A 26862-nucleotide genomic window follows, 5' to 3' on the forward strand; every position below is an offset into this window, starting at 1 on the left:
ATGGCCTTCAATGACCTCCTGCTGGAGGTGGGGGGCGTTGGCCGCTTCCAGAAGATCCAGCTGATTCTGTTGACTCTGCCCCTGCTCCTGACGTTTTTGCACAACACCCTGCAGAACTTCACCGCTGCCGTCCCCACACACCACTGCCGCCCGCCTGCCAACACCAACCTCAGCGAGGACAGGGACCTGGAGGCCTGGCTGCCCCGGGATGGGCAGGGGCGGCGCAAGTCCTGCCTCCTCTTCACCTCTCCCCAGCGGGGACCACCCTTTCCCAATGGCACAGAGACCAACGGCACAGGGGCCACAGAGCCCTGCCCCCACGGCTGGATCTACGACAACAGCACCTTTCCTTCCACCATCGTCACTGAGGTGAGGAGCCCTGGGCCCCCAGCTCCTCCTCCCAACCCCTGCGTCCCCATCTTACCATCCCCACACACACGCAGAGACACACACGCACAGACTGTGCGAACCTGACCTGAATTTGTCCAAAGACCCTGGAGCTATGAAGCGTTCTGCCCAAAATGCAGGACAGAGAACAGGGGTTGGAACTGAGGTCTTCTTGGTAGAAAAGGTTATGGAGCGCCTTGCAGAAAGCTGTTCCCTGCCCCTCCAACCTCCCCCAGAGAGAGAGATACTGCTGCTGGAGTTCAACAGTCCACTTTGGTTTCCCTGAGAGTCGGAAGGTGTGGGAGTAGTACTGAGAGGTAGAGAAGGGAGGCAAGCAGAGAGTGGAGGGCAGAGAGAATATTCCTGAGCAGGGGATTCTGGGCTCAGAGTCCTAGAGACAAAAACAATTTCCTGACTTCATCTAGAAATAGCTCTCGGCAGCTGGGGCCAGGAGATGGAGAGCAGCCAAGCAACTAAGATGGGAAAGAGAACAGGGTTATGGGGAGGGGGAGGGTCCTTTCATCTCTAGTGATTTAACACCCCTCCCCCAAAACACACACAGCCGATTGTAGAGGCTCCCTGGCCTGCTAAATGGTTCATCCGGCTGAGTTCTGCACTCTGTAGCTGTCGCATGGATCGTGCTCTTAACATCTGTTCTAGTCAATGGTCTTTTGGTTGCAAGAAGGAGAAGCTCTCTCCAGTCAGCTCATGAGGAAAGGGATCTCAGGAAATCCAAGGGCAGGAAACAAAGCGTGTCCAGGCTTCATGGCAACTGGAACCAGGGACTGGAGCAGCAGAGGCATCACTATACACTCAGTCTATGACTCTCCTCCTCAACCCATTTCATCTGTGTGCTCATCTCACAAGACGACTGCAGATCCCAGCTCTGACCCATTACCTCTCAGATTTAGGGCCCACCACCAACCAAAGGGGCTTCCCAGATAACTTTAGTGGTAAAGAATCTGCTGCCAATGCAGGAGACATAAGAGGCACAGGTTTGATCCCTGGATTGGGAAGGTCCCCTGGAGAAGGGCATGGCAACATGGCAACTCCAGTATTCTTGCCTGAAGAATGCACACGGACAAAAGGAGCCTGGGGGCCTACAGTCCATGGGGTCACAAAGAGTCACACGAATGCACCAGCCAGAACATTTCCGTAAATCTTAATTCAAATTCTTAGAAAAGGCTCTGATTGGCTCAACCCAACACATTGATGAGTAGCCCCCGTCACAATCCTGCAATTGGCTCAGGTGTCTACATTTAATCTAATCATCACACCAAGGGGCAAAATAGTGGGATTATGTGGCCCATTGCCTGGTAATCAGGGCTGTGCAGAAAAGATGACTGGAGACGGGGCTGTGGGTGAAGATAATCTCCAGACCTGCCTGATGTGGCATCAGTCTGAAAGTGGTAGGAGTAAAGCCATACTTCCCACTAGCCAGACCCAAGACACAGAAGCAGAAGGTGAGTAAAGATGGCTAGTCCTCCTCCCTCTGAGCGTCACAAGACATCTCCTCCCGGCATGGTTGAGGGGGAACGCCTTCCTTATTCTCCAGCCTCCACTCAAATTCTAAGACATCCTCCTCCACCCACCTTAACTTGTATGCTATCAATCCCTCCAATTCTGCTTTTCCATTTCCCTTCTTAAAACTCTGCACCCTGCTTTCCAAGTTCGACAATACTCCAGGAACTATTAATATCAACCTCGCTGTTGTTCTTCTGTTCAAAACAGCAGGCAGTGTGATCAGAAGCTCAAATTTCTTTGGATTCCTTCCCATCTGGAGCCAAGAATCTGGGTGAATGAGCACCTTAGCTTTCCTTCTAAATGGAGATTTAGTAGTCATCATCAGTTTCAGTGACCGACAAAGCCAGATGCCCACAATTTTCCTGAGTTGTGGGGAGAGGCCAAGAATAATTCAGTCCTCTTCCAACAGGTTCTGTGTGTGGGACCAATGTCCACAAAATTTTAATGAACACAACCAGGATAACTCTTCCTTGGGCCAATAATGCCAAAGGCTGCACCGGAAAACACTTCATTAGGATAATAACCAGATTATATGTATAGCCCAGTGTGAAGCTGGACCTTTTCAGTCGTGAAGAAAATGAAATAGCTCACAAGTTATCAAGGGTTGCTTAAGCAAGAAGATTAGTCTCAGTGAAGATGCTCCACCCAGGCCACGTGGCTGTATCTAGTAGGCACAGCAGCAGAGGTCACCTGAGAAAGACAAGTCCCAGCTTGCCCCTTGGAAAGAACTCCCAAAGGGCCCTGTATCCCAAAGGGACACTTCATCCCTCTGAATGCAAAGCAAAAAAAAAAAAAATTAGTATAAGAAATAAGATGCTAGCTTTGGGTTATAATCATTTAAAAAAAAAAAAACTACCTTAGCTCTTCTCCTTATTTTCTTTTTTAGTATTTATTTATTTATTTAGCCAAGTCAGGTCTTAGTTGCATCATACGAGATCTTTCTTTGCAGCACACGGACTTTCTAGTTGTGGCAAGCAGGCTTCAATATTTGTGGCACACTGGCTGAGTTGCTCTGAGGCAAGTGGGATCTTAGCTTCCTGACCAGAAATCCAATGTGCGTCCCCTGCATTGCAAGGTGGATTCTTAACCACTAGACCACCAGGGAAGTCCCCTCCTATTTCCTTCTGAGTTAAAATATCCTGAGTATGCTCCTTGGAAGAAAAGTTATGACCAACCTAGACAGCATATTAAAAAGCAGAGACATTACTTTCCCAACAAAGGACCGTCTAGCCAAAGCTATGGTTTTTCCAGTAGTCATGTATGGATGTGAGAGTTGGACTATATAGAAAGCTGAGTGCTGAAGAATTGATGCTTTTGAACTACGGTGTTGGAGAAGAGTCTTGAGAGTCCCTTGGATAGCAAGGAGATCCAATCAGTCCATCCTAAAGGAAATCAGTCCTTAATATTCATTGGAAGGACTGATGCTGAAGCTGAAACTCCAATACTTTGGCTACTTGATGCGAAGAACTGACTCCTTTGAAAAGTCCCTGATGCTGGGAAAGATTGAAGGCAGGAGGAGGGGACAACAGAGGATGAGATGCTTGGATGGCATCATCAACTCAATGGACATGAGTCTGAGTAAACTCTGGGAGTTGGTGATGGCCTGGCATGCTGCAGTCCATGGGGTTGCAAAGAGTCGGACACAACTGAGTGACTGAACTGAACTAAATAACTGGCAGCTGCTATCTGAACTGTATGAGTCAGGACTCCTGTTTGCTAGTGGCTGCAATTCAACTCAAACTAATCTGAGCATGAGAAGAGGGTATAAAGGTTCCCATAACTCAACCACAAGACAAACGAAAGCGGAGCTGGCTCCAGGGGCCAGGGGAACCAGGGCCATGTGTGCAAGACCTTTGTTGGCTCTCATCTGTTCTCTGCATGATGGGCATGTAACTATGACACAGATGCTTCGTTTAACATGGCCACTGCCCATTCTGGGCTCACTTCTAATAACTGTCTCTCTGCTTCACCTTTTTTTAAAGTTTTTTGAATAATTGTATTTACCTTTGACTGTGTTGGGTCTTCATTGCTGTGCGGATTTTTCTCTGGTTGCAGCAAGCAAGGGCTCCTTTCCAGTTGTGGCGCAAAGGCTTCTCACTGCAGCGGCTTCTCTTGTTGCTGAGCCCAGGTCCTATGGCGCCAGGGCTTCAGTAGCTGCATCATGCAAGCTCAGTAGTAGTTGCGGCTCCCAGGCTCTAGACCACAGGCTCAATAGTACCGGCGCACAGGCATAGTTGTTCCAAGGCATGCGGGGTCTTCCAGGACCCGGGATCAAAGTCATGTCTCCCGCATTGGCAGGCAGATTCTTTATCACTGAACCACCAGGGAAGGCCTCTCTGCTTCAACTTTGAAAAATTCTAGGAAAGACATTTTCTGACCTGGGTCAGGTGCCCACCCCAGATCCAATGCCTATAAGGCAGAGAGGGCCTGAGTTACTATGAATGGCTGGCCGGAGTCCCCCTTTCACTTCTGTTCTGCAGTTGAACAGCAGTTACCATTTCATGGCTCTGCTTCCTGGTCCCACTGCCACTTGTTTTCTCTTTTTCTTTCCCCTGAGGCCAGTCTCACAGCATCTTTCATTTATCACAGGCTTTATCAAGTTAGCAGTGCAGAGCTGTCCTAGGCAGCAGTTCTCTGAGTCTCCCTCAAATCCACCGCTACCCATTCCTACACTTTGGTTCCTTAGGGACGAATAAACAACAAGGTCCTGTTGTCTAGCACAGGGAATTATATTCTATATACTGTGATAAACCATCATAGAAAAGAATATGGAAAAGAATATATGTGTGTGTGTAACTAGATCACTTTGCTATACAGCAGAAATGAACACAAGTATACTGTGAGGTGCAATGTATAATTTATATATATGTAAATATATATATATATATAAGCACTGTATCAGTTCAGTTCAGTTCAGTCGCTCAGTTGTGTCCAACTCTTTGCGACCCCATGAATCGCAGCACGCCAGGCCTCCCTGTCCAGCACCAACTCCCAGAGTTTACTCAAATATATCTATATGTGTGTGTGTGTGTGTGTGTGTGTGTATGAGGCCCAGGAGCACACAGAGGTATATGATCCTCAAGAGTCTCAGGTGTACATGAAGAGAACGTATATAGTAAAAGTCTATGCTCACCCTAAGGTGATATAACCCCTTGCACTGTTGCTTTTACAGAAGACAAGTGCCTTAGGGCAAAGCAGAGGCAGAGAAATTCTTTCTGACTACATATTCCATATTCATTTATCAGTTTCTATTCTGAACTACACCCAGATTTCATCACTAGGCTGCATACAAATTTTGTTCTCTTCTCACTCCTCTGGCTTCTTTTGTTATTTGACAAATCCTTATTTTTCCATTTTCTCTAAAATTGATACATCTATTTTTTTAAATTTTATTGAAGTACAGTTGATTTCCCTGGAGAAGGAGATGGCAACACACTCCAGTATTCTTGCCTGGAGGGTTCCATCGACAGAGGAGCCTGGCGGGGTACAGTCCATGGGATCGCCAAGAGCCGGACACAACTGAGCAACTATCACTCACAGTTGATTTACAATGTACTTCATAGTGCACTTGTGTTCATTTCTGCTGTATAACAAAGTGATCCAGTTACACACATATATATATATTCTTTTTCATATTCTTTTCTGTTATGGTTTATCACAGGATATTGAATATAGTTCCCCTTGCTATCCAGCAGGACCTTGTTGTTTATCCATCCTATATACAATAGTCTTCGTCTGCTAATCCCACACTCTAAATCCTCCCCTCCTCCAGCACTTCTCTGACTTCTCTCCTCTTTTCTACACCCTCTTGCTTCTCATCCTCCCATTCCTCAGTTCCAGTCTATCTTATTCCTAACTCCTCCCTACAATGCGTCTCCATCTCCACGGTCATATTCTATTCACAAGTTTCCAATAAGGACTATTAAAATGAAGTCCCAGTTTGACAAAGCCCTAAAATCTTTTTAAAATAAAAGTTATATCAGATAACACATAGAATTACAGAAGAGTAGTTATTTTAATAAAACAGCAAAAAAGTTCATTGCTTTTTTTCACTTTTCATTTTATATTCCAGTTCAGTCACTCAGTCGTGTCCGACTCTTTGCAACCCCATGAATCACAGCACACCAGGCCTCCTTGTCCATCACCAACTCCTGGAGTTCACCCAAACCCATGTCCATTGAGTCAGTGATGCCATCCAACCATCTCATCCTCTGTCGTCCCCTTCTCCTCCTGTCCTCAATCTTTCCCAGCATCACGGTTTTTTCAAATGAGTCAGCTCTTCACATCAAGTGGCCAAAGTATTGGAGCTTCAGCTTCAACATCAGTCCTTCCAATGAACCCCCAGGGCTGATCTCCTTTAGGATGGACTGCTTGGATCTCCTTGCAGTCCAAGGGACTCTCAAGAGTCTTCTCCAACACCACAGTTCATAAGCATCAAATTTTCGGTGCTCAGCTTGCTTCACAGTCCAACTCTCATATCCATACATGACTACTGGAAAAACCATAGCCTTGACTAGATGGACCTTTGTTGGCAAAGTAACGTCTCTGCTTTTGAATATGCTGTCCAGGTTGGTCATAACTTTCCTTCCAAGGAATAAGCGTCTTTAAATTTCGTGGCTGCAATCACCATCTACAGTGATTTTGGAGCCCAAAAAAATAAAGTCAGCCACTGTTTCCACTGTTTACCCATCTATTTCCCATGAAGTGATTGGACTGGATGCCATGATCTTCGTTTTCTGAATGTTGAGCTTTAAACCAACTTTTTCACTCTCCTCTTTCACTTTCATCAAGAGGCTCTTTAGTTCTTCACTTTCTGCCATAAGGGTGGTGTCATCTGCATATTTCAGGTTATTGGTATTTCTCCCGGCAATCTTGATTTCAGTTTGTGCTTCCTCCAGCCCAGCATTTCTCATGATGTACTCTGCATATAAGTTAAATAAGCAGGGTGACACTATACAGCCTTGACATACTCCTTTTCCTATTTGGAACCAGTTTCTTGTTCCATGTCCAGTTCTAACTGTTGCTTCCTGACCTGCATACAGGTTTCTCAAGAGGCAGGTCAGGCGGTCTGGTATTCCCATCTCTTTCAGACTTTTCCACAGTTTATTTAGGGCTTCTCAGATGGCTCAGTGGGTAAAGAATCCTCCTGCAATGCAGGAGATGCAGGTTTGTTCCCTGGGTCAGGAAAGTCCCCTGGAGGAGGACATGGTAACCCATTCCAGTATTCTTGCCTGGGGAATCCCATGGACAGAGGAGCCTGGCAGTCTACAGTCCACAGGGCCGCGAAGAGTCAGACATGCCTGCAGTGACTGAGCGTGCATGCATAGCTATTTAACAATGCTGTGTTCATCTCAGCTGTACAGCAAAGTTATTCCGTTATACATATACCTGTATCTACTCTTCTTTAAATTCTTTCCCCCTTTAGGTTGTGGCATAATATTGAGCAGAGTTTCTGTGCTATACAGTAGGTCCTTGTTGATTACCCATTTTAAATATAGCAGTGTGTACATGTCTATCCCAAACTTCCTAATTATCCCTGCCCTCCCCCCTTTCCCCCTGGTAACCATAAGCTCCTTCTCTCAGTCTGTAAGTCTCTTTCCGTTTTGTAAAGAAGTTCATTTGTATCATTTTTTGGTTCATTTGTTCTTTTTTTTTTTTTAGATTCTGCATGTAAGTGACAGGGAGCAATATTTCTCTTACTCTGTCTGAAAGTCCATTGCTCTTTGGAGAAAGTGTTCAAATGCCAGCCTCCCAAATTGTATATCATGTGGTGTGTGCACAGGGTATTAATAGTCCCACAGTAATAATTAAATTCACAGATAAGGACTTCTTTCCAATCAAATCAAGATTATCAAGCAATTATACCTGAAGGATGAATTCCTGGTCATCCCAGTCCCTTTTCCTTTTTCTTTTTTCTGTTAACAAAAGAAATGACTTTTAAAATTCACTAAAAGTATACAAAAATTAGCTCTTACTTGTAAATGAGGTGCCACACTCATTTGTCGTCTTTACTTAATTTTAAAGGCATCTATGAGCAGTATGATTTTTCTGCAGGCTCTAAACATGTTTTACTCCACCTTGAAATGAAGTACTTTTAAAATGGGAATCTTTTTTCTAATATTCATTTAAAAGAGCAACAAAAGTTAAACTATTAGTTAAGGTATTCAAGTGCTGCTTACACAAGATTGCAAATAACTACACCCTCTCAGACCTGTTTATGGAAAATTAAGGGAAGGATGCAAGGGTATTTCACAGAACCCTAGGTCAAGAACTTGAGCCCAGTCTCATGAGAGACCGCAGTCAGGTGGTTGAGGAGAACCAGGGCACCCGGACTCTCCATCCCTACCTCTCTGGCACTGCGCTCTCACCCTGATCTCTCTGACTAGCTTCCTCGTCCTTCTTCCCCTCAGCCCTCCTCCTCTCCCCCTTCCTCCTCCCCCTCCTCCCCCTGCCTCTCTTCCCCTGCTTCTTCTTTTTCTCCTCTCCCACTCGCTCTCTGTCGCATGATTTCTCAACTCCACTTCCACGTTGTTCCACATTTGGCCCTCTCATCCCAGCTTTGAGTGTCCTTACAAACCTTGCTTCTCTGAGTCCCTTTTCCAAATCTGTAAGAAAAAGAACCAGATTTTTAATTCTATCAGTTTTCTTCAGCTGCACCCAAAGAGGGACAGGTTAAAGAGCCCTGAAAGAGGGTAAGCGATTAGTGCTCTGAAAAAGGGGAGCAGGCTACTCAGTCATTCCCAGAAATATCTCTTACGTGTTTTGAAATCACTTGAATCATTGTCACCAGGAGAAGATGGCAAGAAAGATTGTGTGACTCAGGGAGCAGGCTCTCCTTATGTGCCGGTCCCAATCCAACATACTCAGCCCACCAGGAAGGATGGAGTGGACTGTGGTGGGGCCAGCCTGGCTCTCCTTGACTCCGGTTCTTCCTTCCTCACAGTGGGACCTTGTGTGTACACGCAAGACTTTGCTGCAGTTGAGTCAGTCCATCTTCATGGCAGGAATACTGGTCGGAAGCTTGATGTCTGGGATCATGGCAGACAGGTCAGTAATAAACAAGCCTGAATCAAGGAGCAAAAACATAGCCCCTCTAGGCTGGACACAGAGGGGAGACTGGCAGCCCTGAGAATCCAGAGGGACACAGAACTGACCCACCCAAGCCTGACCTTGTCTGAAAGGTCTGCAGGAATCACACAACTGTCCATCAGCACTTTCCAGGTTCACCTCCTTTCAGTTCCTCCTCACAATACCCTTGGGGAGCCAGCATGAATGTTACCGTTAACTGCATTTTACTAATGAGGACACTGAGGTTCAGGGACGCTAGATAATTTGCCCAAGGTGCCTAGAAGGAACCCAGAAAATTATGTTGTTAATTCTGAGGAGTGGGATTGGAAAGAAGAGAACTTTTCATTCTTTGTTATTATACTGTTTGAACTTTTATGGTAGTTCATTACTTTTGTGATTGTATACCTGTTTTTTCCTGGCGGCGCTGGGTCTTTTCTCCAGCTGCAGAGAGCAGGGGCTACTCTGTGCTGTGAAGCACAGGCGCTAGGCACTCGGGGCTGTCATTGCAGCACACAGCCTCAGTAGCCGTGGAGCATGCGCTTAGCTGGTGCGTGGTACGTGGCATCTTCTTGTACCAAAGATCGAATCCAAGTCCCTGCAGACTTAACAGGCGGATTCCCATCCACTGTGCCAGCAGGGAAGTCCTAAAGTAAATATTTAATGTTTAGTTTTTTTAAAAAAATACAGTCACACAGCTAACAAGTGGAAAAAGCAGGACAAGAATCCAGATTTTCTGACACCCAGAAGAAATTGCTTCCCCCCACTTCTGCCTTGTATGTGACATGTGAGTGTCACAAAAACACACACAGACCTGGCAATCAATAACAGTAGGGACCAGCCTCAGGTCTGCCATAACTGTGTGCCACAAGAAGGTTATACCACCTCTTTCAAGCTTGGCTTTTCCATCTATAAAATGGAGTCTGTGATAAGGGTTAAAATAGTACCTGCAACTCAGTGTTTGTTACCCTAACCCTGACTGTCTTCCAGGCCAGAGACCAGAAAAATAACCATGGGATCAATAATAAGAGGCAGTTTTCTAAAGAATAAAATTTAAGGGTGTACCCATGGCTGATTCTTATTGATGTATGGCAGAAACCCACAAAAGTCTATAAAGCAATTATCCTTCAATTAAAAAATAAATAAATTTTAAAAATTTTTAACAAAGTTTGAAAATACTATGTCACAGCAGATCAAAGACACAAAATCAGCTTTATCATTCATAAAATATAAGCTACAGTCAAATCCATTTCGCAAAAGCATAAACCTTGCATTGGTTTCCCAAGAATAAAAATCCCATAAACCAAGCTCATTGATACAGAGAAGAGACTGGTAGTTGCTAGAGACAGGGAGGAGGGGATGGTCAAAATGAGTGAAGAAGGTCAAAAGTTACCAAGTTTAAGTTACAAAATAAGTAAGTCATGGGAATGTAGTGTACAGCATGATGACTGTACTTAATAATACTGTATTGCATATCTGAAAGTCACAAAGTGAGATCTTAAGTGTTCTCATCACACACAAAAAAAATTATGGTAACTATATATGGTGATAGATTTTAAGCAGATTTATGGTAGTGCTCATTTCACAATGTATAAATATAGAATCATTATGTTATACACCTGAAACTATTTCACTGCTGTATGTCAGTAATACATCAATTTAAAAATATATCACAAAAGGCTGTCTCCTAACAGGAATGTTGGTTGTTTCCATCAACCAACAGTCAAAGAATCAACCATACCCCAAAGTAGTAGTTGCCAAACCTTAGAAGCATGTTAAAAATTAGGTTTTTAGCATACCTTCCAGATATGCAATAGGCCGTAAGTGGGGCTCTAGTATCTGGATTGCTTTCAACACACCCCTGTGATTCTGATAAAGGCGTGTGACTTCCTCCACAGAGGTTTGCTGAGATGCATCAGGACCCTGGACAGCAGCAATCCAAGGAGCCTCCCAACAACAGGTCCCCTAGATGCCAACCTTCACCCAATTATTCTCCACCTCCCATCTCAGCATCTACCCCATGGTCACATGCAGGCAGCCTCACAAGCACCTGTTAGATTGCCCAGGGCACCAAGGATGAGACAGCCAGGGACACGGGACAGGGAAGCAAGCAATGCGCTTGCCAGGTTTCCCCTTCTTTCACAGGCTGGGCCGCCTGAAGGTGCTGACCTGGAGCTACCTGCTGTTAGTGGTCTCAGGGACCTGCGCTGCCTTCGCCCTCAACTTCTCAGCCTACTGCGTTTGCCGATTCCTCCTAGGCATGGCTGTGTCGGGTGCCAGCAGCTCGTCTATGATTCTGAGTGAGCAGGAACCCAGGAGGGTCAGCTCATGGGGACTCCTCAATCACAGGGGTGCAGTGAACCAGGGAACCTGATAGATGCAAACCTCAGCTCCTTCCCTGAGTACCTGTCCCAGCCCATTCTGACCTATCTGGGTCTTTCCTGGAGTAGGTAGTGCCCCAAGAAAAAAAAATTAAGATCATGGCCTCTTTGGTGGCTCTGATCACTTGGGGCTGGAATTCATAGGTATTTAGGGATCATTGTCGGAGAAGGCAATGGCACCCCACTCCAGTACTCTTGCCTGGAAAATCCCATGGACGGAGGAGCCTGGTAGGCTGCAGTCCATGGGATCACTATGAGTCGGACACGACTGAGCGACTTCACTTTCACTTTTTACTTTCATGCATTGGAGAAGGAAATGGCACCCCACTCCAGTGTTCTTGCCTGGAGAATTCCAGGGATGGGGGAGCCTGGTGGGCTGCCATCTCTGGGGTCGCACAGAGTCGGACATGACTGAAGCGACTTAGCAGCAGCAGTAGCAGCAGGGATCATTGTAAGGATGAACTAAGTAGACTCAGAGATTGGAGTGGGGTTGCTTAGAGAAGCCAGGGAATCCTTTATTCAACACTTGTTTATTAAATACAATTTCAAAAGGCATTTAATTTGTGTCATATCCAGCACTGTGGATAAACAAGTGAACAAGAGGACACTACCCATGACCTTAAAGAGTTAATAGTAGACTGGGTGAGCTGCCAAGCAGTTACAAATCGGTTTACTAAAGGCGAGCATGGGGGCTATCCTGGATGATGTGGGAGTTCAGAAGTGGGGTGCTCAATAGGACTTGGGGAGCCAGGAAATCACCCCAGAAGTGGTAACATCTAAGCTCAGAACTGCACAAAATGTGAGGCAGAAAGAGAGGAAGTAAAGTTCTTGGGCAGAGTTCTAGACAAAAAGAAAAGAATACACAAGTCCCTGAGGCCAGAGTATGGCCCCTTGGAGGAAATGAAAGTGCTGCGGAATGGCCTGAGCGTAAGGCTCATTCATCTCTATTTCCCAGGACAAGCAAAGGGCATGGCACAGGATCTTCAACTCTAAATGCTTGTTCAATTAAAACGAGTTGAAGGAAGTGCAGAGGGAGCGGCTGTAGGCAGGTCAAAAGAGGTTCGGGAGAAGCAAGAAAATATGAATGTTGAGGTTGCTGACACTGATTAGGAGCATGCATAGGAATTCAGAACCTTTGAGACCATCCCTACACACACACACACACTGAACCTAACTAAATATCATACCATCCTTGCCTTATCCAATGAGGGGCCTAGGGGTGCAGAGTAGGACTGAGCTCATGAGATGAGCCCTTCCACTCCAGTGTGAGGCTCCTCCTCCACCCCCCAAATACACACATACTCACACAACTGACTTCAACCTAAGCTCTGCTCTTCTCCCCAGATCTGGAGTGGTTGCCCATCCATGCCCGTCCAAGTCTGGGCCTCCTATTAGGATTTGTTCCCACCCTAGGCCAGCTCTCCCTGGCTGGTATGGCTTATGCTCTGCCCCACTGGCGCCACCTGCAGCTGTTGGTGTCTCTGCCCCTCTTCGTCACCTTCGTCTACTCCAGGTGAGTGGGACCTCAGTGTAGGGTAGGGTGCTCAAAATAAGTCACAGATGGGTATAGCATCTCCTAGAACACCCTTCCCTACCTCCTTAAGTATAAAAGCAGAGCAAAGCAAAAAGAATCAATGTCCACACTGATAGGTGGGGAAGACCGTGGCCAGAAAGGGGTAAGACTTATCCCAGGTCTCCCAAGTAGGCAGGAATAATCCTTGAAGTAGAACCCAGAGCTCCTAACCTCAGCCCAGGATTCTTTTCACCCCTCCCAGCTGTCTTCCCACTCTAGTCTGTGCCTTTCTCAGAAACCCACAACTCTGTCAACTCAGGCTAAATTCATGCCACCCCCAAACCCCACCCACAGGTTCTTCATAGAGTCTGCCCTCTGGCACTCCTCCTTGGGGAACCTGGACCTCACCCTGAAGGCCCTGCAGAGAGTGGCCCGGATCAATGGGAAGCAAAAAGAGGGCGCCAAGCTGAGTGTGGAGGTGAGACCCCCTCCCAAGACCCTCTGTGATACCCCACCAGGGCTCCGCCTGCCCCCACCCCCATTCTAGAACCCAGGTCGTCTGGGGCTTCCCAGGCAGGGGGTGAAGGGAGGGGTCTCCAGGGGAAGCTAAGCATTGAGCCCTATCTATCCAAACAGCTGCTCCAGATGAGTCTGCAGAAGAGCCAAGCCCAGCCATCGATGCTGCAGATGCTGCGCTCCCCTGCTCTCCGTCAGCTCTTTTTCTGTGTCACCCCACTGTGGTAGGTCCATCCCCACTCAGGTAAGAGACAGAAAAACTGATGGGCAGATAAGCAGACTGAGGAAACAGGACAGCCTGGATAGGGGGGAGCTGAGGGAAGCCCCGCCGCCAGTGGGAAGGACACGGGTACTCTGGAGACTCAGAGGGCTCCCCACCTGCTAAGGGAGAGAGAGAAAGCCCAGCTCTCCCTCATCTCCTGAGCTTGCAGCTCAGCCAAGCGGCACCACTGACCTTGAGAAAAAACAGAGGCAGCCACCCCAAGAAGTCCTGAGCTTCTGGAACTAAGAGTTCTGTATCACAGGCTCTCACATTCTCCTGAAGAAGTCTGCACTCTTCTATTGCCATGTAATAAATTACATACTTAACAGCTTGAAATAGCACACACTTACTATCTCACCATTCCCATGGATCAGGAATCCAGGCAGAGCTTAGCTGAGTTTTCAGCTTAGGACTTCACATTCTCATCTGGATGCTCAACTCGAGAAGACTCCACTTCTAAGCTCACCCAGGTTGTTGTTCAGTAGCCCAGTCATGTCCAACTCTTTGCGACTCCATGGACCGCAGTACATGAGGCTCCTCTGTCTTTCACGATCTCCTGGAGTTTGCTCAAATTCATGTCCACTGAGTCAAAGATGCCATCCAACCATCTCATCCTCTGTCGCCCCCTTCTCCCGCCCTCAATCTTTCCCAGCATCAGGGTCTTTTCCAATGAGTCAGCTGTTTGCATCAAGTGGCCAGAGTATCGGAGTTTCAGCTTCAGCATCAGTCCTTCCAATGAATATTCAGAGTTGATCTCTTTAAGATTGACTGGTTTGATCTCCTTGCTGTCCAAAAGACTCTCAAGAGTCTTCTCCGGCACCACAATTTGAAAGCATCGATTTTCCGGCTGTTACCTGAACTAATTTCCTTGCAGTTGTAGGGCTGAGGTTTCTTGCTGGCTATCAGCTGGGAGTAAACCTCAGCTTCTAGAGATTGCTCTCAGTTTTTCACAAGGACTTTCCCACCATGGCTGCCCACTTCATCACACCAGCAAGGAGCATCTCTAGAGTGGGTCTGCTAGCAGGGGCCCATCCTGGAGGCTGTCTGCCACTATGTCTTCCTAAATACTATGCAACGTCTCCCTGGCAAGGGGGTCATTTGCAGTTGACAAGAGCATAACCGTGATCTCACTTGATTTGCACACTTCCATAACTGCTCTGGAGGAAAACTTAGAGGGCGGCAGAGGATGAGATGGTTAGATAGCATCACTGATTCAACAGACATGAATTTGAACCACCTCTGGAAGATAGTGAAGGTACAGGGGAGCCTGGTGTGCTGCAGTCCATGGGGGTCACAAAGAGTTGGATGAGTGAGGACACGTGAGCGCACACGCACACGCGCGCACGCACACACACACAGAGCAGGGAACTGGAAGGAGGAGAAGAGGACCTGTTGTGAGGTAAAAACATTATTTTCTCCTAGGTAATTTTTAAACATGTGATAGATAACATTTTTTTTTTTTAGAATTAAAGGAAGACTTTCTTATCTGCATTCAAAATATAAAAACCCCACTGAAAGACTGATATAAGACCTAAAGGAAAGAACAGATAGAGCAGTTTGCCAACTGTAATTACCATGTAGATGTGGCATGCCTATTACTCAAAGCATATCCCCTCTGTTCCTGCCCCAGGTTCGTACTCCTTTTCAGCCTTTATGGCGTGGTCATGAGTCTGCAGAGTTTTGAGATCAACATCTACCTGGCCCAGGTGTTCTTCACGATTGTGGACCCACCATTTTATTTCCTGGGCTTTTTGGCCACCAAATCACTTGGCCGCAAACGTACCCAAACAGCCTCCTTGCTGTTGTCAGGGGTCTTCATTGTGACCTGTGCCACGATACCCCTGGGTGAGTACCACCCCATTCCAGCTCCCGTCCTGGTCCTTCCCCAAGCGTGGCTCTCAATCTGGCCCAAGTCAGCGACCCAGAAGGTGTGAAAAACTCAAGGCTCCTCCAAATCTTTCCCAGCACGTTATCACCACCTCTTTTCCTTCCAGATCGCGTATTCCTCCGCATCACGATGGCCGTGATAGGAAAAGGCTGTTTGATTGGCTGCATGAACTGCCTCTTTATGTACATGGGGGAGCTGTACCCCACGGTAATGAGGTGAGTGCGGGTGTTGTGAAGCAGTCTTGGGGTGGAAAAATCAGGCCCTGGGGTCAGATGGTTTCCAGTCAGAAAGAGCACAAAGGCCAAGCAATTATTTTTTAAGGTGAGAAAGAAGAACAAAAACACACAGAAACTAGAACAAATTAAAGACAAAAAGGAAGATGGTACTAGTGACTCAAAATACATCAGTCGATACAATAAATGTAAGCCGATTAAACCTACCAGTTAAGAGACAGATTTTTTTTTAACCTAGGTTTTTTTTTTTTAATCTGGTTCATGATTTTATCTAGTTCAAGTGTAAACTACATGAACTAGACAAAATCAATCTGGATTATCTGGTAGGTTTAATCTGTTTACATTTATTGTATTGACTGATATGTTTTGAGTTACTAGTACCATCTTCCTTTTTGTCTTTAATTTGTTCTCATTTCTGTGTATTTTTAAACAGATTGAACCTACCAGTTAAAAAACAGATAATCCAAGTGGATTTTATCTAATTCATGTAGTTTACAAGATACCCATCTAAAACGTGAGACCATGAAAATCTTAAATGTGGAGAAATAGAAAAGGATATACTAGGCAAGTATTAGCCAGAAGACAGGTAGATAGAGAGGTCAAAATAGACTTTAAGAGCAAAAAAGTACAATAGTTAAGAATATGGCCTGGAACTCCCTAATGGTCCAGTGGTTAGGATTTGACACTTTCACTGCCAGGGCCCCAGGTTCAATCCCTGGTTGGGGAATTAAGATCCTGCAGGTCACAGGGTGCAGCCAAAAAAAAAAAAAAGAATATGGCTCTGGTATAAAAGGTAACTAGTCCAAATGCTCAGTCATCTTAACTATAAAACACAAATAATAATAGTACCAGAAATAGATTAAATAAAAAATAAATATGAAAGAGAGTCAAAATAAAAAGTCAATCTTTGAAAATACCAATGAAATGGGCAAATGCCTGGTAATAATAATAAATTTTTTAAAAGACTAGACATGAGTAAATATTGGGAATTAAAAACTGAACAATAGATCTAGGGTAGTTAAGATGCAAAAATTTAATTATGTAAGTAAAGATGCAAAAGAATCTATAAACAAGTCTATACTGATAAATTCTAAATTTAGATTAAATTGACAAATTCTTTTTAAAAATAATATAGGAAAACTAATTCTAGAATAAATTAAAAATTTGAATAATAAACTTTAAAATCTCATCTCAAAAAAAACACTCAGCCCAGATATAATACAGGTGAGTTCCACCACATTTTCAAGGAACAAACCTTCCAATGTTGTATAAATGATTCCCCAAAACAGAGAAAAAGGGAAACTATGTCAACTACATTCTGTGAAGCAAGGTGATACTGAAACCAAAGGAGATTAGTTATGAAATGAAGATAACAGGCCAATGTTACTCGTAAACAGATACAAAAATCCTAAATAAAATATTAGAAAAATGAATTCAGTGATGTAAAGAAAAAGATTGTACATGATCAAGGAGAGGTGATCTCAAGAAAGCAAGGATAGTTTTACATTAGAAAATTCATTAAGGACTTCCCTGGCAGTCCAGTGGCTAAGACTTTGAGCTTCCACTGCAGGGGGCATAGGTTTAATCCCCTGTCAGGAACTATGATCCCACATGTCATGGGGCATGAAAATATATATATATATATATATATATATATATATATAACCACATTAACAGATTATCATCCCAATAAAATTTAAAAAACAAACATTTAATAAAAATTAACATCCAGGACTTCCCTGGTGGTGCAGTGGTTAAGACTTCACCTTTCAATGCAGGGGGTACGGGTTCCGTCCCTGGTCAGGGAACTAAGATCCCACATGCCTCACAGTCAAAACATCAAAATATAAAACAGAAGCAAAATCCAATAAAGACTTTTAAAATGGTCCTCATCAAAAAAAAATTTTTAATTAACATCCATTAAAAAGTCTTAGTAAAACAATAATAGAAGAAAAATTAACTTGATAGAAACAGCTACCAAAAATCCACAACAAATACTATTATTAATGGTGAAACTTCGAAGCATTCTCTACATTTGGGAATAAAACCAATGTGCCTGCTATCTCCCTTTCTATTCAACATCATCCTAGAGAGTGTGATCAGTGCCTGGGATAAGAATAACAAAAGAAATAGGACTGGAAAGGGAAAATCAAAGCTATCACTACTTAAGGAGGATGTAGCTGTCTGTATATAAAACAGATAACTAATAAGAACCTACTGTACAACACAGGGAACTCTAGTCAATACTCTGTAATGACCTATATGAGAACAGAATCTAAAACAGAGTGGATATATGTATGTGTATAACTTCGCTGATTCCCTTTGCATACAGCAGAAACATAATATTGGAAGTCGGCTATACTCCAATGAAAATTAATTTTAAAATATACATATAAAAATCTAAAATTATTAGACATAGTAAAGTTTAGCAAGGTGGCTGGATACAAGGTCGATAAATGAAAGATCAAGGGACTTCCCTGATGGTCCACTGGCTAAGACTCCACCCTCTCAATGCAGGGTGCCCAGGTTCAACCCTGGATCAGGGGACCAGATCCCACTGCTGCTGCTGCTAAGTCGCTTCAGTCGTGTCCGACTCTGTGCGACCCCATAGACGGCAGCCCACCAGGCTGCCCCGTCCCTGGGATTCTCCAGGCAAGAACACTGGAGGGGGTTGCCATTTCCTTCTCCAATGCATGAAAGCCTCAACTAAGAGTTCATGTGCCGCAACTAAGTCCTGGTGCAGCCAAATAAATAAATAAATGTTATAATTAAATTATCAATTGCAGTCTCTACTCTTCCAAAAGAGATTTTTTTAATTCCTATATCAATAAAAATGTTTAAATATATTAAAATATATATTAAAGAAAATGTAAATAAGTGTATTATGTGCAGGGATAGGAAATCTCATAATGTCAACTCCTAATTGACATAAGTTGATATTAAAATGTCAATGGTTCCAATATTGATTTATAAATTCAATGCAATTCTGATGAAAATCCCAATGGATATTTTCAAGAAACCAGCAGGTAAATTCTAAAATGTATATATAAAAGTACTGTGGGACAAGTATAACTAAGGTACTTTTTTAAAAACAGCAGAAGGAAAGGACTTGCCCTACCAGAAATTAAGACATATTATAAATTCTTGCTAAAAAATTGTAGTAATTGAAATAGCAGATGCCAGAGCAGGAAAGGACAAATTGTCCAATGGAAAAGAATAGCAAGCCCCAAAACAGACCCACTGGGAAAAACACTGCAGGTGACTGGATAAAGCCTGGACTATTGAACAACTTATACCAGGACATCTGGGCTTTCCTGGTGGCTCAGTAATACAGAATCTGCCCGCAATACAGGAGACACAGTTTCGATCCCTTGGTTGGGAAGATCCCCTGGAGAAGGAAATGACAACCCACTCCACTGTTCTTGCCTGAGAAATCCCATGGACAGAGGAGCCTGGTGGGCTATAGTCCATGGGGTTGCAAGAGTCAGACATGACAACAACTAAACCACCCACCACCGACAGGACACCTATTTACCTATATGAGAAATAAAATGCAATCCATATTTCAACCTTAAAGAAAAATTAATTTCTGCTGAAGAGGGGAGGATTTCTGAAGACATTCTTTAAAAAGGCTAACCAAAAAAGGAACACTGATAAATTTTTCTATGTTAGATTTTTTTTTTTCCTCCTGGCCATTTGTTTCACCATAAACAAGGTGAAAAGAGAAAAAGAAGGTATTTACAAGGATTTGTACACAGCATTTATAAAGAACTTCTGGAAATCAATGAGAGGAAAGGCTATTTCCATTAAAGTAACAGAATAACATTGACAATAATCCCCCAAAATATAAAGTATTTTTAAATATCCTTGAAGTATTTTTAAATCTCCGCCAAGGAGCTGGAATAAGAGCCCGGAGAGGTAAGCAGAGCACCTGACCAAGCACCACAGATGAGGAAGAAAGTCATACACATTCTCTCTGATCTCAGAATCAACTGTTTAACACAGTACTGGGGATCCTGGACAACACTGCTGTATTCAGAAATAAAAAGAAATAAGAAATTGGGTGTCTTCCCTGGTGGTACGATGGACAGGAATCTACCTGCCAGTGCAGGGGAGACAGGTTCGATCCCTAGTCAGGGAAGATTTCACATGCTATGAAGCAACTAAAGCCCATGAGCCACAACTACGGAATCCCATACACCTAGAACCTATTCTCTGAAACAAGAGACGCCACTGCAATGAAAAGCCCCCCACTGCAACAAGGAGTAGCCCCCACTTGCCGCAACTAGAGAAAGCCTGAGTGCACCAATGAAGACACAGCACAGCCAAAAATAAATAAATTTTAAAAAAAATTAAAAGAGGAGTGTTTATAACATCATTATTTAGAGAGATTATGACCGTCAACCTAAATAAACCAATAAAATCAACGTGTGTGTGCTTAGTCGCTGTCGTGTCTGACTCTTTTCAACCCCATGGACTTCAGCCCATCCAGCTCCTCTGTCCATGGGGATTCTCCAGGCAAGAATACTGGAGTGGCTTGCCATGCCCTCCTCCAGAGGATCTTCCTGACCCAGGAATCAAACCCAGGTCTCCCAATTTGTAGGTGGTCTGAGCCACCAGAATCAATAAACAAAACTAATGAAAGAGTTTAGCAGGATGGTGGTTACAAAATCAAATTACCAAATGTCAAGAGCAATAACATAGAAGCTATACCCTAGAAGCAGTAATCTAGAGAAAAAATCCAGAAGATAACCTAGAAAATCTTTGAAAATGAAGACACTGTTCAGAAAAGCACCTAAAGCAAGATATTATCAAGAAATTAACAGAGGACACCCAAGACTTCCATTGAGAAGTTTTCTGAAACCTTCTTAAGATATAAAGATTATCTTAGTAAATGGGGAGACATTCCACACTCTTGTTTAGAATAACATAATAAAGATGTCAAGTTAACTTTTAGAAATTTATAGAAATTCAAGAGAATCTAATCAGAATTTCAATTAGATCATTTTTTAGGAACTCCAAAAACTTATTCTAAAATTTATACGGAAGAAAAAAGACCATAATTGCTAGTCAATTCTGAAACAAAGCAAAGAGGAGTCTCTCACTCTACCATCTATAAAGACATATAACAAAGCCATGATATGTCTGTGGCTTTCTTGGTGCAGAAAGAAACAAACAGAATTAATGAGAGGGCTTGGAAACTAACAGATACAGATGGAGACAAGGATGCAGATGAAGACAGAGGTAGAGGCGGGGGAGGAGGAAGGAAGGGGAGGGAGAGGAAGAGGAAAGGAGAAATATGGCAACTGTATCGATTGGATTATGTCAAAAAGGACTTCTGCTTATTGAAGGATGCAATGGAGAAATTTAAAAGACAGAGAGGAACTCCCTAGTGGTCCGGTAGTTGGGACTCGGTGCTTTCACTGCTGGGGTCTGGGTTCAATCCCCGATCAGGGAGCTAAGATTCCACAAGCAAGCCACTAGCAAAATATATATATATATTAAAAGACAGAGGGTAGATTGGGAGCAGGTTTTTACAACATTTAACACTGACAAAGTTCAAATATTAAAAATATAAATGAAACGCCTACAAATCAACAAGAAAGAGAAGGAATTCCAGTAGAAACTTTACAAAAGAAATAGATACATGGGCATTTTATAGACAAGGAAACCCAAAAGATTAACTACATGAAGAATGAGGTCGTCACTTTGCACACATTAAAGTGGCAACATTGAAAAGCTGGATTACGCCAACTGTTGGTGGCCACAAGAGAATACGGGACCCCTAAATCCCCAAGTGACCTACATGCACCATTGGTGGGTATGAAAGTTGGTGCTGCCATTCTAGAGAACTACTGGCAGCACACACACACACACACACACACACACACACACACACTCACACACACACACACTGCCCTAACCATTCCCTTCTTGGGCTTCATCTTAGAGAACTTTTCACAAAGGAATGCCTACATGATCCAAGTACAAGCACATTCACTGCAGTGTTGTTTGAGGTCATGGCTGATGGGCAGCAGTCTAGACATTTGGGTGAACCATGGAGAGACAGTATAGACATGGAAATACCTTTGAAACAGAGTGTTGAACTAACACAACATTATAAAGCAATTATACTCCAATAATAACAATTTTTAAAAAGAGTGCTGAATGAAATGAGAAATAGAATGATCTATTACTTATACCATTTAGGTAAATTAGAATATTTGCACACGAAACAATACTTTACAAGAACATATGCAAATAAAAAATGCACATCAAACGTGATAGAATAAGTTGACTTTGGCAAGGAAGGGATTTGGAGAAGATAATGATATTATATTATATTATAGCTATGGTTTTTCTAGTAGTCATGTACAGATGTCACAGTCGGACCATAAAGAAGGGTGAATGCCAAAGAGTTGATGCTTTCGAATTGTGGTCCTGGAGAAGACTCTTGAGACTCCCTTTGACTGGAATAAGATCAAACCACTCAATCCTAAAGGAACTCAACCATGAATATTCATTGGAAGGACTGACGCTGAAGCTGAAGCTCCGATGGGCCACCTGATGTGAAGAGCCAATTCACTAGAAAAGACCGACCCTGATGCTGGGAACAATTGAGGGCAGGAGAAGAGGGCAACAGAGGATGAGATGGCTGGATGGCATCATTGACTTAATGGATTCAGTGTGAGCAAACTCTGGGAGATGGTGAAGGACAGGGAAGCCTTGTGTGCTGCAAGTCCATGGGGTTGCCAAGAATCAGACATGACTTAGCAACTGAACAACGATGATTATATTGATAAAAAGGACTCAACAATTAAGATGGGGAATAAAAAGGCCTTTCAAGTACAAATGATAATAGAGGGTGAGGGTCATGAACTGAGCTTTATAATTAACTCAATCCTCTGCTTCTGGGGTTCAAAAAAAAATGTAGAAAAAGAGAGAGTGACTAGGTCGGTACTTTAGATAATATGATCTGGGTAGGTCTCCTCTGTAAGGAAGGTAAACAGTAAAGAATAAATGAGGAAAGAAAGGGATAGGGTGAAAGATAAGAACTGGGTAGTCAGGACCCATCACATAAGAATTTAGAAAGAAGTCAGATTTTATTCTAGCCTGATGAGATATCACTGATGATTTTAAGCAGAGGGTGTAAGGATCTGAGTCAGTTTTTAAAGATCACTTTGTGGGAATTTGGGGTTGACATATATTCACTATTGGTTTTATCTGTTGTTATCCAGTCACTAAGTTGTGTCCAGCTCTTTGGGACCCCATGGACTGCAGTATGCTAGGCTCCCCTGTCCTTCACTATCTCCCAGAGTTTGCCCAAATTCATGTCCATTGAGTCAGTGATGCCATCTAACCATCTCATCCTCTGCCACTCACTTCTCCTCCTGCCCTCAATCCTTCCCAGCCTCAGGGTCTTTTCCAATGAATTGGTTATTTGCATCAGGTGGCCAAAGTATTGGAGCTTCAGCATCAGTCCTTCTGATGAATATTCAAGGTTGATTTCCTTTAGGATTGACTGATTTGATCTCCTTGCAGCCCAAGGGACTCTCAAAAGTCTTCTCCAGCACCACAGTTTGAAAGCATCATTTCTTTGATGCTCAGCCTTCTTTATGATCCAACTCTCACATCCACACATGACTACTGGAAAAACCATAGCTTTAACCATATGGATCTTTGTTCACAGTGATGTCTCTGCTTTCTAATACATTGTCTAGGTTTGTCATAGCTTACCTTCCAAGGAGCAAGTGTCTGTTAATTTCATGGCTGTAGTCACTGTCCACAGTGATTTTGGAGCCCAAGAAAATAAAATCTGTCACTGCTTCTCCCCTTCTATTTGTCATGAAGTGATGGGACTGGCTGCCATGATCTTAGTGTTTTGAATGTTGAGTTTTAAGCTAGCTTTTTCACTCTCCTCTTTCACCCTCATCAAAAGCCTCTTTAGTTCCTCTTCATTTTCTGCCACTAGAGTAGCATCATCTGCATAGCTGAGGTTGTTGATATTTCTCCTGGCAATCTTATTTCAGCTTGTGACTCATACAGCCAAGCATTTCACATGATGTACTCTGCACAGAAGTTAAATAAGCAGGGTGACAATATACAGACTTGACACACTCTTTTCCCAGTTTTGAACCAGTCCATTGTTCCATGTCTAGTTCTAACTGTTGCTTATTTACCCACATACAGGTTTCTCAGGAGACAGGTAAGGTGGTCTCTTTAAGAATTTTCCAGTTTTTTGTAATCCATACAGTCAAAGGCTTTAATCAATGAAGCAGGAGCAGATGTTTTTCTGGAATTCCCTTGCTTTCCCTATAATGTAGCAAATGCTGGCAATTTGATCTCTGGTTTTTCTATGTTTCCTGAACCCAGCTTATACATCTGGAGGTTCTCAGTTCACATACTGCTCAAGTCTGGCTTGAAGTATTTTGAGCATAACCTTCCTAGCATCTGAAATGAACACAATTGTATGATAGTTTGGACATTCTTTGGCATTGCCCTTCTTTGGGATTGGAATGAAAACTCACCTTTTTCAGTCCTGTGGCCACTGAGGAGTTTAATCTCTTCGACTTCTGTTAGGTCCTTACCATTTCTGTGCTTTATCATGCCAATCCTTCCATGAAATGTTCCCTTGATATCTCCAGTTTTCTTGAAGAGATCTCTAGTATTTCCCATTCTGTTGTTTTGCTCTACTTCTTTGCATTGTTCATTAAAGAAGGCCTTCTTATCTCTTCTTGATGTTCTTTGGAACTCAGCTTTCAGTTGGATGTATCTTTCCCTTTCTTCTTTACCTTTCACTTCTCTTCTTTCCTCAGCCATTTGTAAAGCCTCCTCCAAAAGAAGACAACTATTTTGCCTTCTTGGATTTTTCTTTGGTATGGTTTTGGCCACTGCTTCCTGTACAGTGTTACAAAATGTCCATCCCTAGTTCTTCAGGCAGTCTATCAGATCTAATCCCTTGAATCTATTCATTACCTCCACTGTATAATCATAAGGGATTTGATTTAAGTCATACACTTTTGACACTGTATATAACCAGATAACTAATGAGAACCTCCTATATAGCACAGAGAACTCAACTTGGTGCTCTGTGATGACCTAAATAGGAAAGAAATCCAAAAAGGACAAGGCATACATATATATATGGCTTGTTCACTTTGCTGTACAGCCAAAAATGACATAGCAGTGCAAAGAAACTATAATCCAATTTTTAAAAATAAAATAAATAAAGATCACTTTGGCTTTCTCGTGGGGAACAGACTGGGAATAGAAGGGCCCAGAGTAGAAACAGGGCAACTCTCCTGGTGGTCCAGTAGCTAAGACTCCCAATGCACTGGGCCCTGGTTCGATCTCTGATCAGGGAACTAGATCCCACAAGCTGCAACAAAGATCGAAGATCCCGAGTGTCGCAACTAAAACCCATCCCAGTCAAATAAAATAATTTTTTTTTAAAAAAAGAAGTAGAAATGGGACAACCAGCCAGGAGCTTACTGCAACGGCACTGGCAAGCAGTGAAAATGACTCATTGTAACCTGGGGCTTCCCTAGGGGCTCAGTTGGTAAAGAATCTGCCTGTAGTGCAGGAGACCCGGGTTTGATCCCTGGGTTGAGAAGATAACCTGGAGAAGAGAATGGCTACCCACTCCAGTATTCTTGCCTGGAGAATCCCACGGACAGAGGAGCCTGGCAGGCTACTGTCCTTGGGGTCACAAGGACATGACTGAGTGACTAGCCACTTTCACAACCTGGTAGACAGTGGTTGTGGAGATGGAGAGCAGGGAGCTGATTCTGAATGTGTTTTGGAGGAAGAGCCATCCAAGGACGTGGGGAAATAAGGGAACAGGAGTCATCAGGATGATTACTAGATACTTGAGCAACTGGGTCATTCAACGTGCCCATCGATGTGCCAGGATGGGGAATCTGAGCGAAGAGCAGACGTGGAGATAGAAACGAGGAATTCTTGGCATGTAAAATTTGAGGGCCCTTTTAGACACCCAAAATGAAAGTGTTGGGTAGGAAGCTGGATATGGTGTCTGGAGCTTGGGGAAGAGGCTGGTTGGGGGGTTGTTCACAGTTATACAGTAAGTTCAAATTGGAACCAGAACCCTGGCCTCTTACTGCTGAAAACAGTTACTGTCAACTTTCCTTTTAGCCAGCCAGGATAAGTGCATTCCTGTGAAAAACAAGTGAAAGTGTTAGTTGCTCAGTCATGTCCAGCTCTTTGTGACCCCATGGAGTGCAGCCCACCAGGCTCCTCTGTCCATGGAATTCTCCAGGCAAGAATACTGGAGTGGGTTGCCATTCCCTTCTTCAGGGGATCTTCCCAACCCAGGGGTCAAGCTCCCATCTTCTGCATTGCAGGCAGATTCTTTACCATCTGAGCCACCAGGGAGGAATGTGAAAGAAGAAAACACGATTGACAGGCAGAGTTAGGGCACCCACAAACCTCACTGGCCTCACCGGGGTGCTCTCCCTCCCTGCAGGCAGAGAGGTGTGAATGTGACAAACTGCTTGGCCAACATAGGCAGCATTCTGAGCCCGCTGGTGGGCATGACCTCCGACCTCTACCCTTCCCTGCCTCTCTTCATCTATGGAGGGGTCCTCATGGCTGCCTGCCCCATCACTGCCACCCTGCCAGAGACGCTGGGGCTGCCGCTGCCCAACACACTCCAAGACCTGGAGAGAAGGTAGGCTTCCCCCCATACCCTCAGAGCTCTAGGACCGCACAAATCATTGATCCAGTCCATTTAACAAAAAAAGAAAAAGAAAAAAAGAACAGATCCAGGGGAGACCAGGGACTTAGTTGGGGTCATTCAGCTAGACTCTGGCGGAGCCAAGGCCAGATTCCAGGCCTCCGGCTCCCTGGTCCTGTCTTCACAGATAGGCAGAGTCCCCTAGAATCCTATCTGGGACTCTCAACTCTTGGCAACAGTGGGAGATTCGGACATAAAGTGGGACAACTGAGCACAAACCTGAAAAGGATCCCCCATCTCTACTCCCACACCCTGCTTCTCCTTCCCCCACAGGTGGGAAGAGAAATCGGGGCAGAAGCAGCAGGAGCAGCAGATGGTCCCACTCCAGTCCTCCTGAGAG

General features: G+C 44.0%; 1 protein-coding gene and 1 non-coding gene across 2 annotated transcripts; both read left to right on the top strand.

The window, feature by feature from the left end:
- On the top strand, positions 1 to 26859 carry LOC138083415 (solute carrier family 22 member 6-like). The gene is made up of 10 exons (XM_068977305.1): positions 1 to 369; positions 8855 to 8958; positions 11122 to 11276; positions 12702 to 12870; positions 13225 to 13348; positions 13507 to 13610; positions 15279 to 15493; positions 15643 to 15751; positions 26253 to 26456; positions 26796 to 26859. Exons 1-10 carry the CDS (start codon positions 1 to 3, stop codon positions 26857 to 26859), a joined length of 1617 nt encoding a protein of 538 aa, XP_068833406.1.
- On the top strand, positions 16424 to 16496 carry TRNAE-UUC (transfer RNA glutamic acid (anticodon UUC)). Its single transcript has one exon. It is a non-coding gene; the product is annotated as a tRNA-Glu (tRNA).
- Positions 26860 to 26862: the final 3 nt, after the last annotated feature.

The sequence above is a fragment of the Capricornis sumatraensis genome, chromosome 8, assembly GCF_032405125.1.
Source record: "Capricornis sumatraensis isolate serow.1 chromosome 8, serow.2, whole genome shotgun sequence".
Taxonomy (NCBI): domain Eukaryota; kingdom Metazoa; phylum Chordata; class Mammalia; order Artiodactyla; family Bovidae; genus Capricornis; species Capricornis sumatraensis.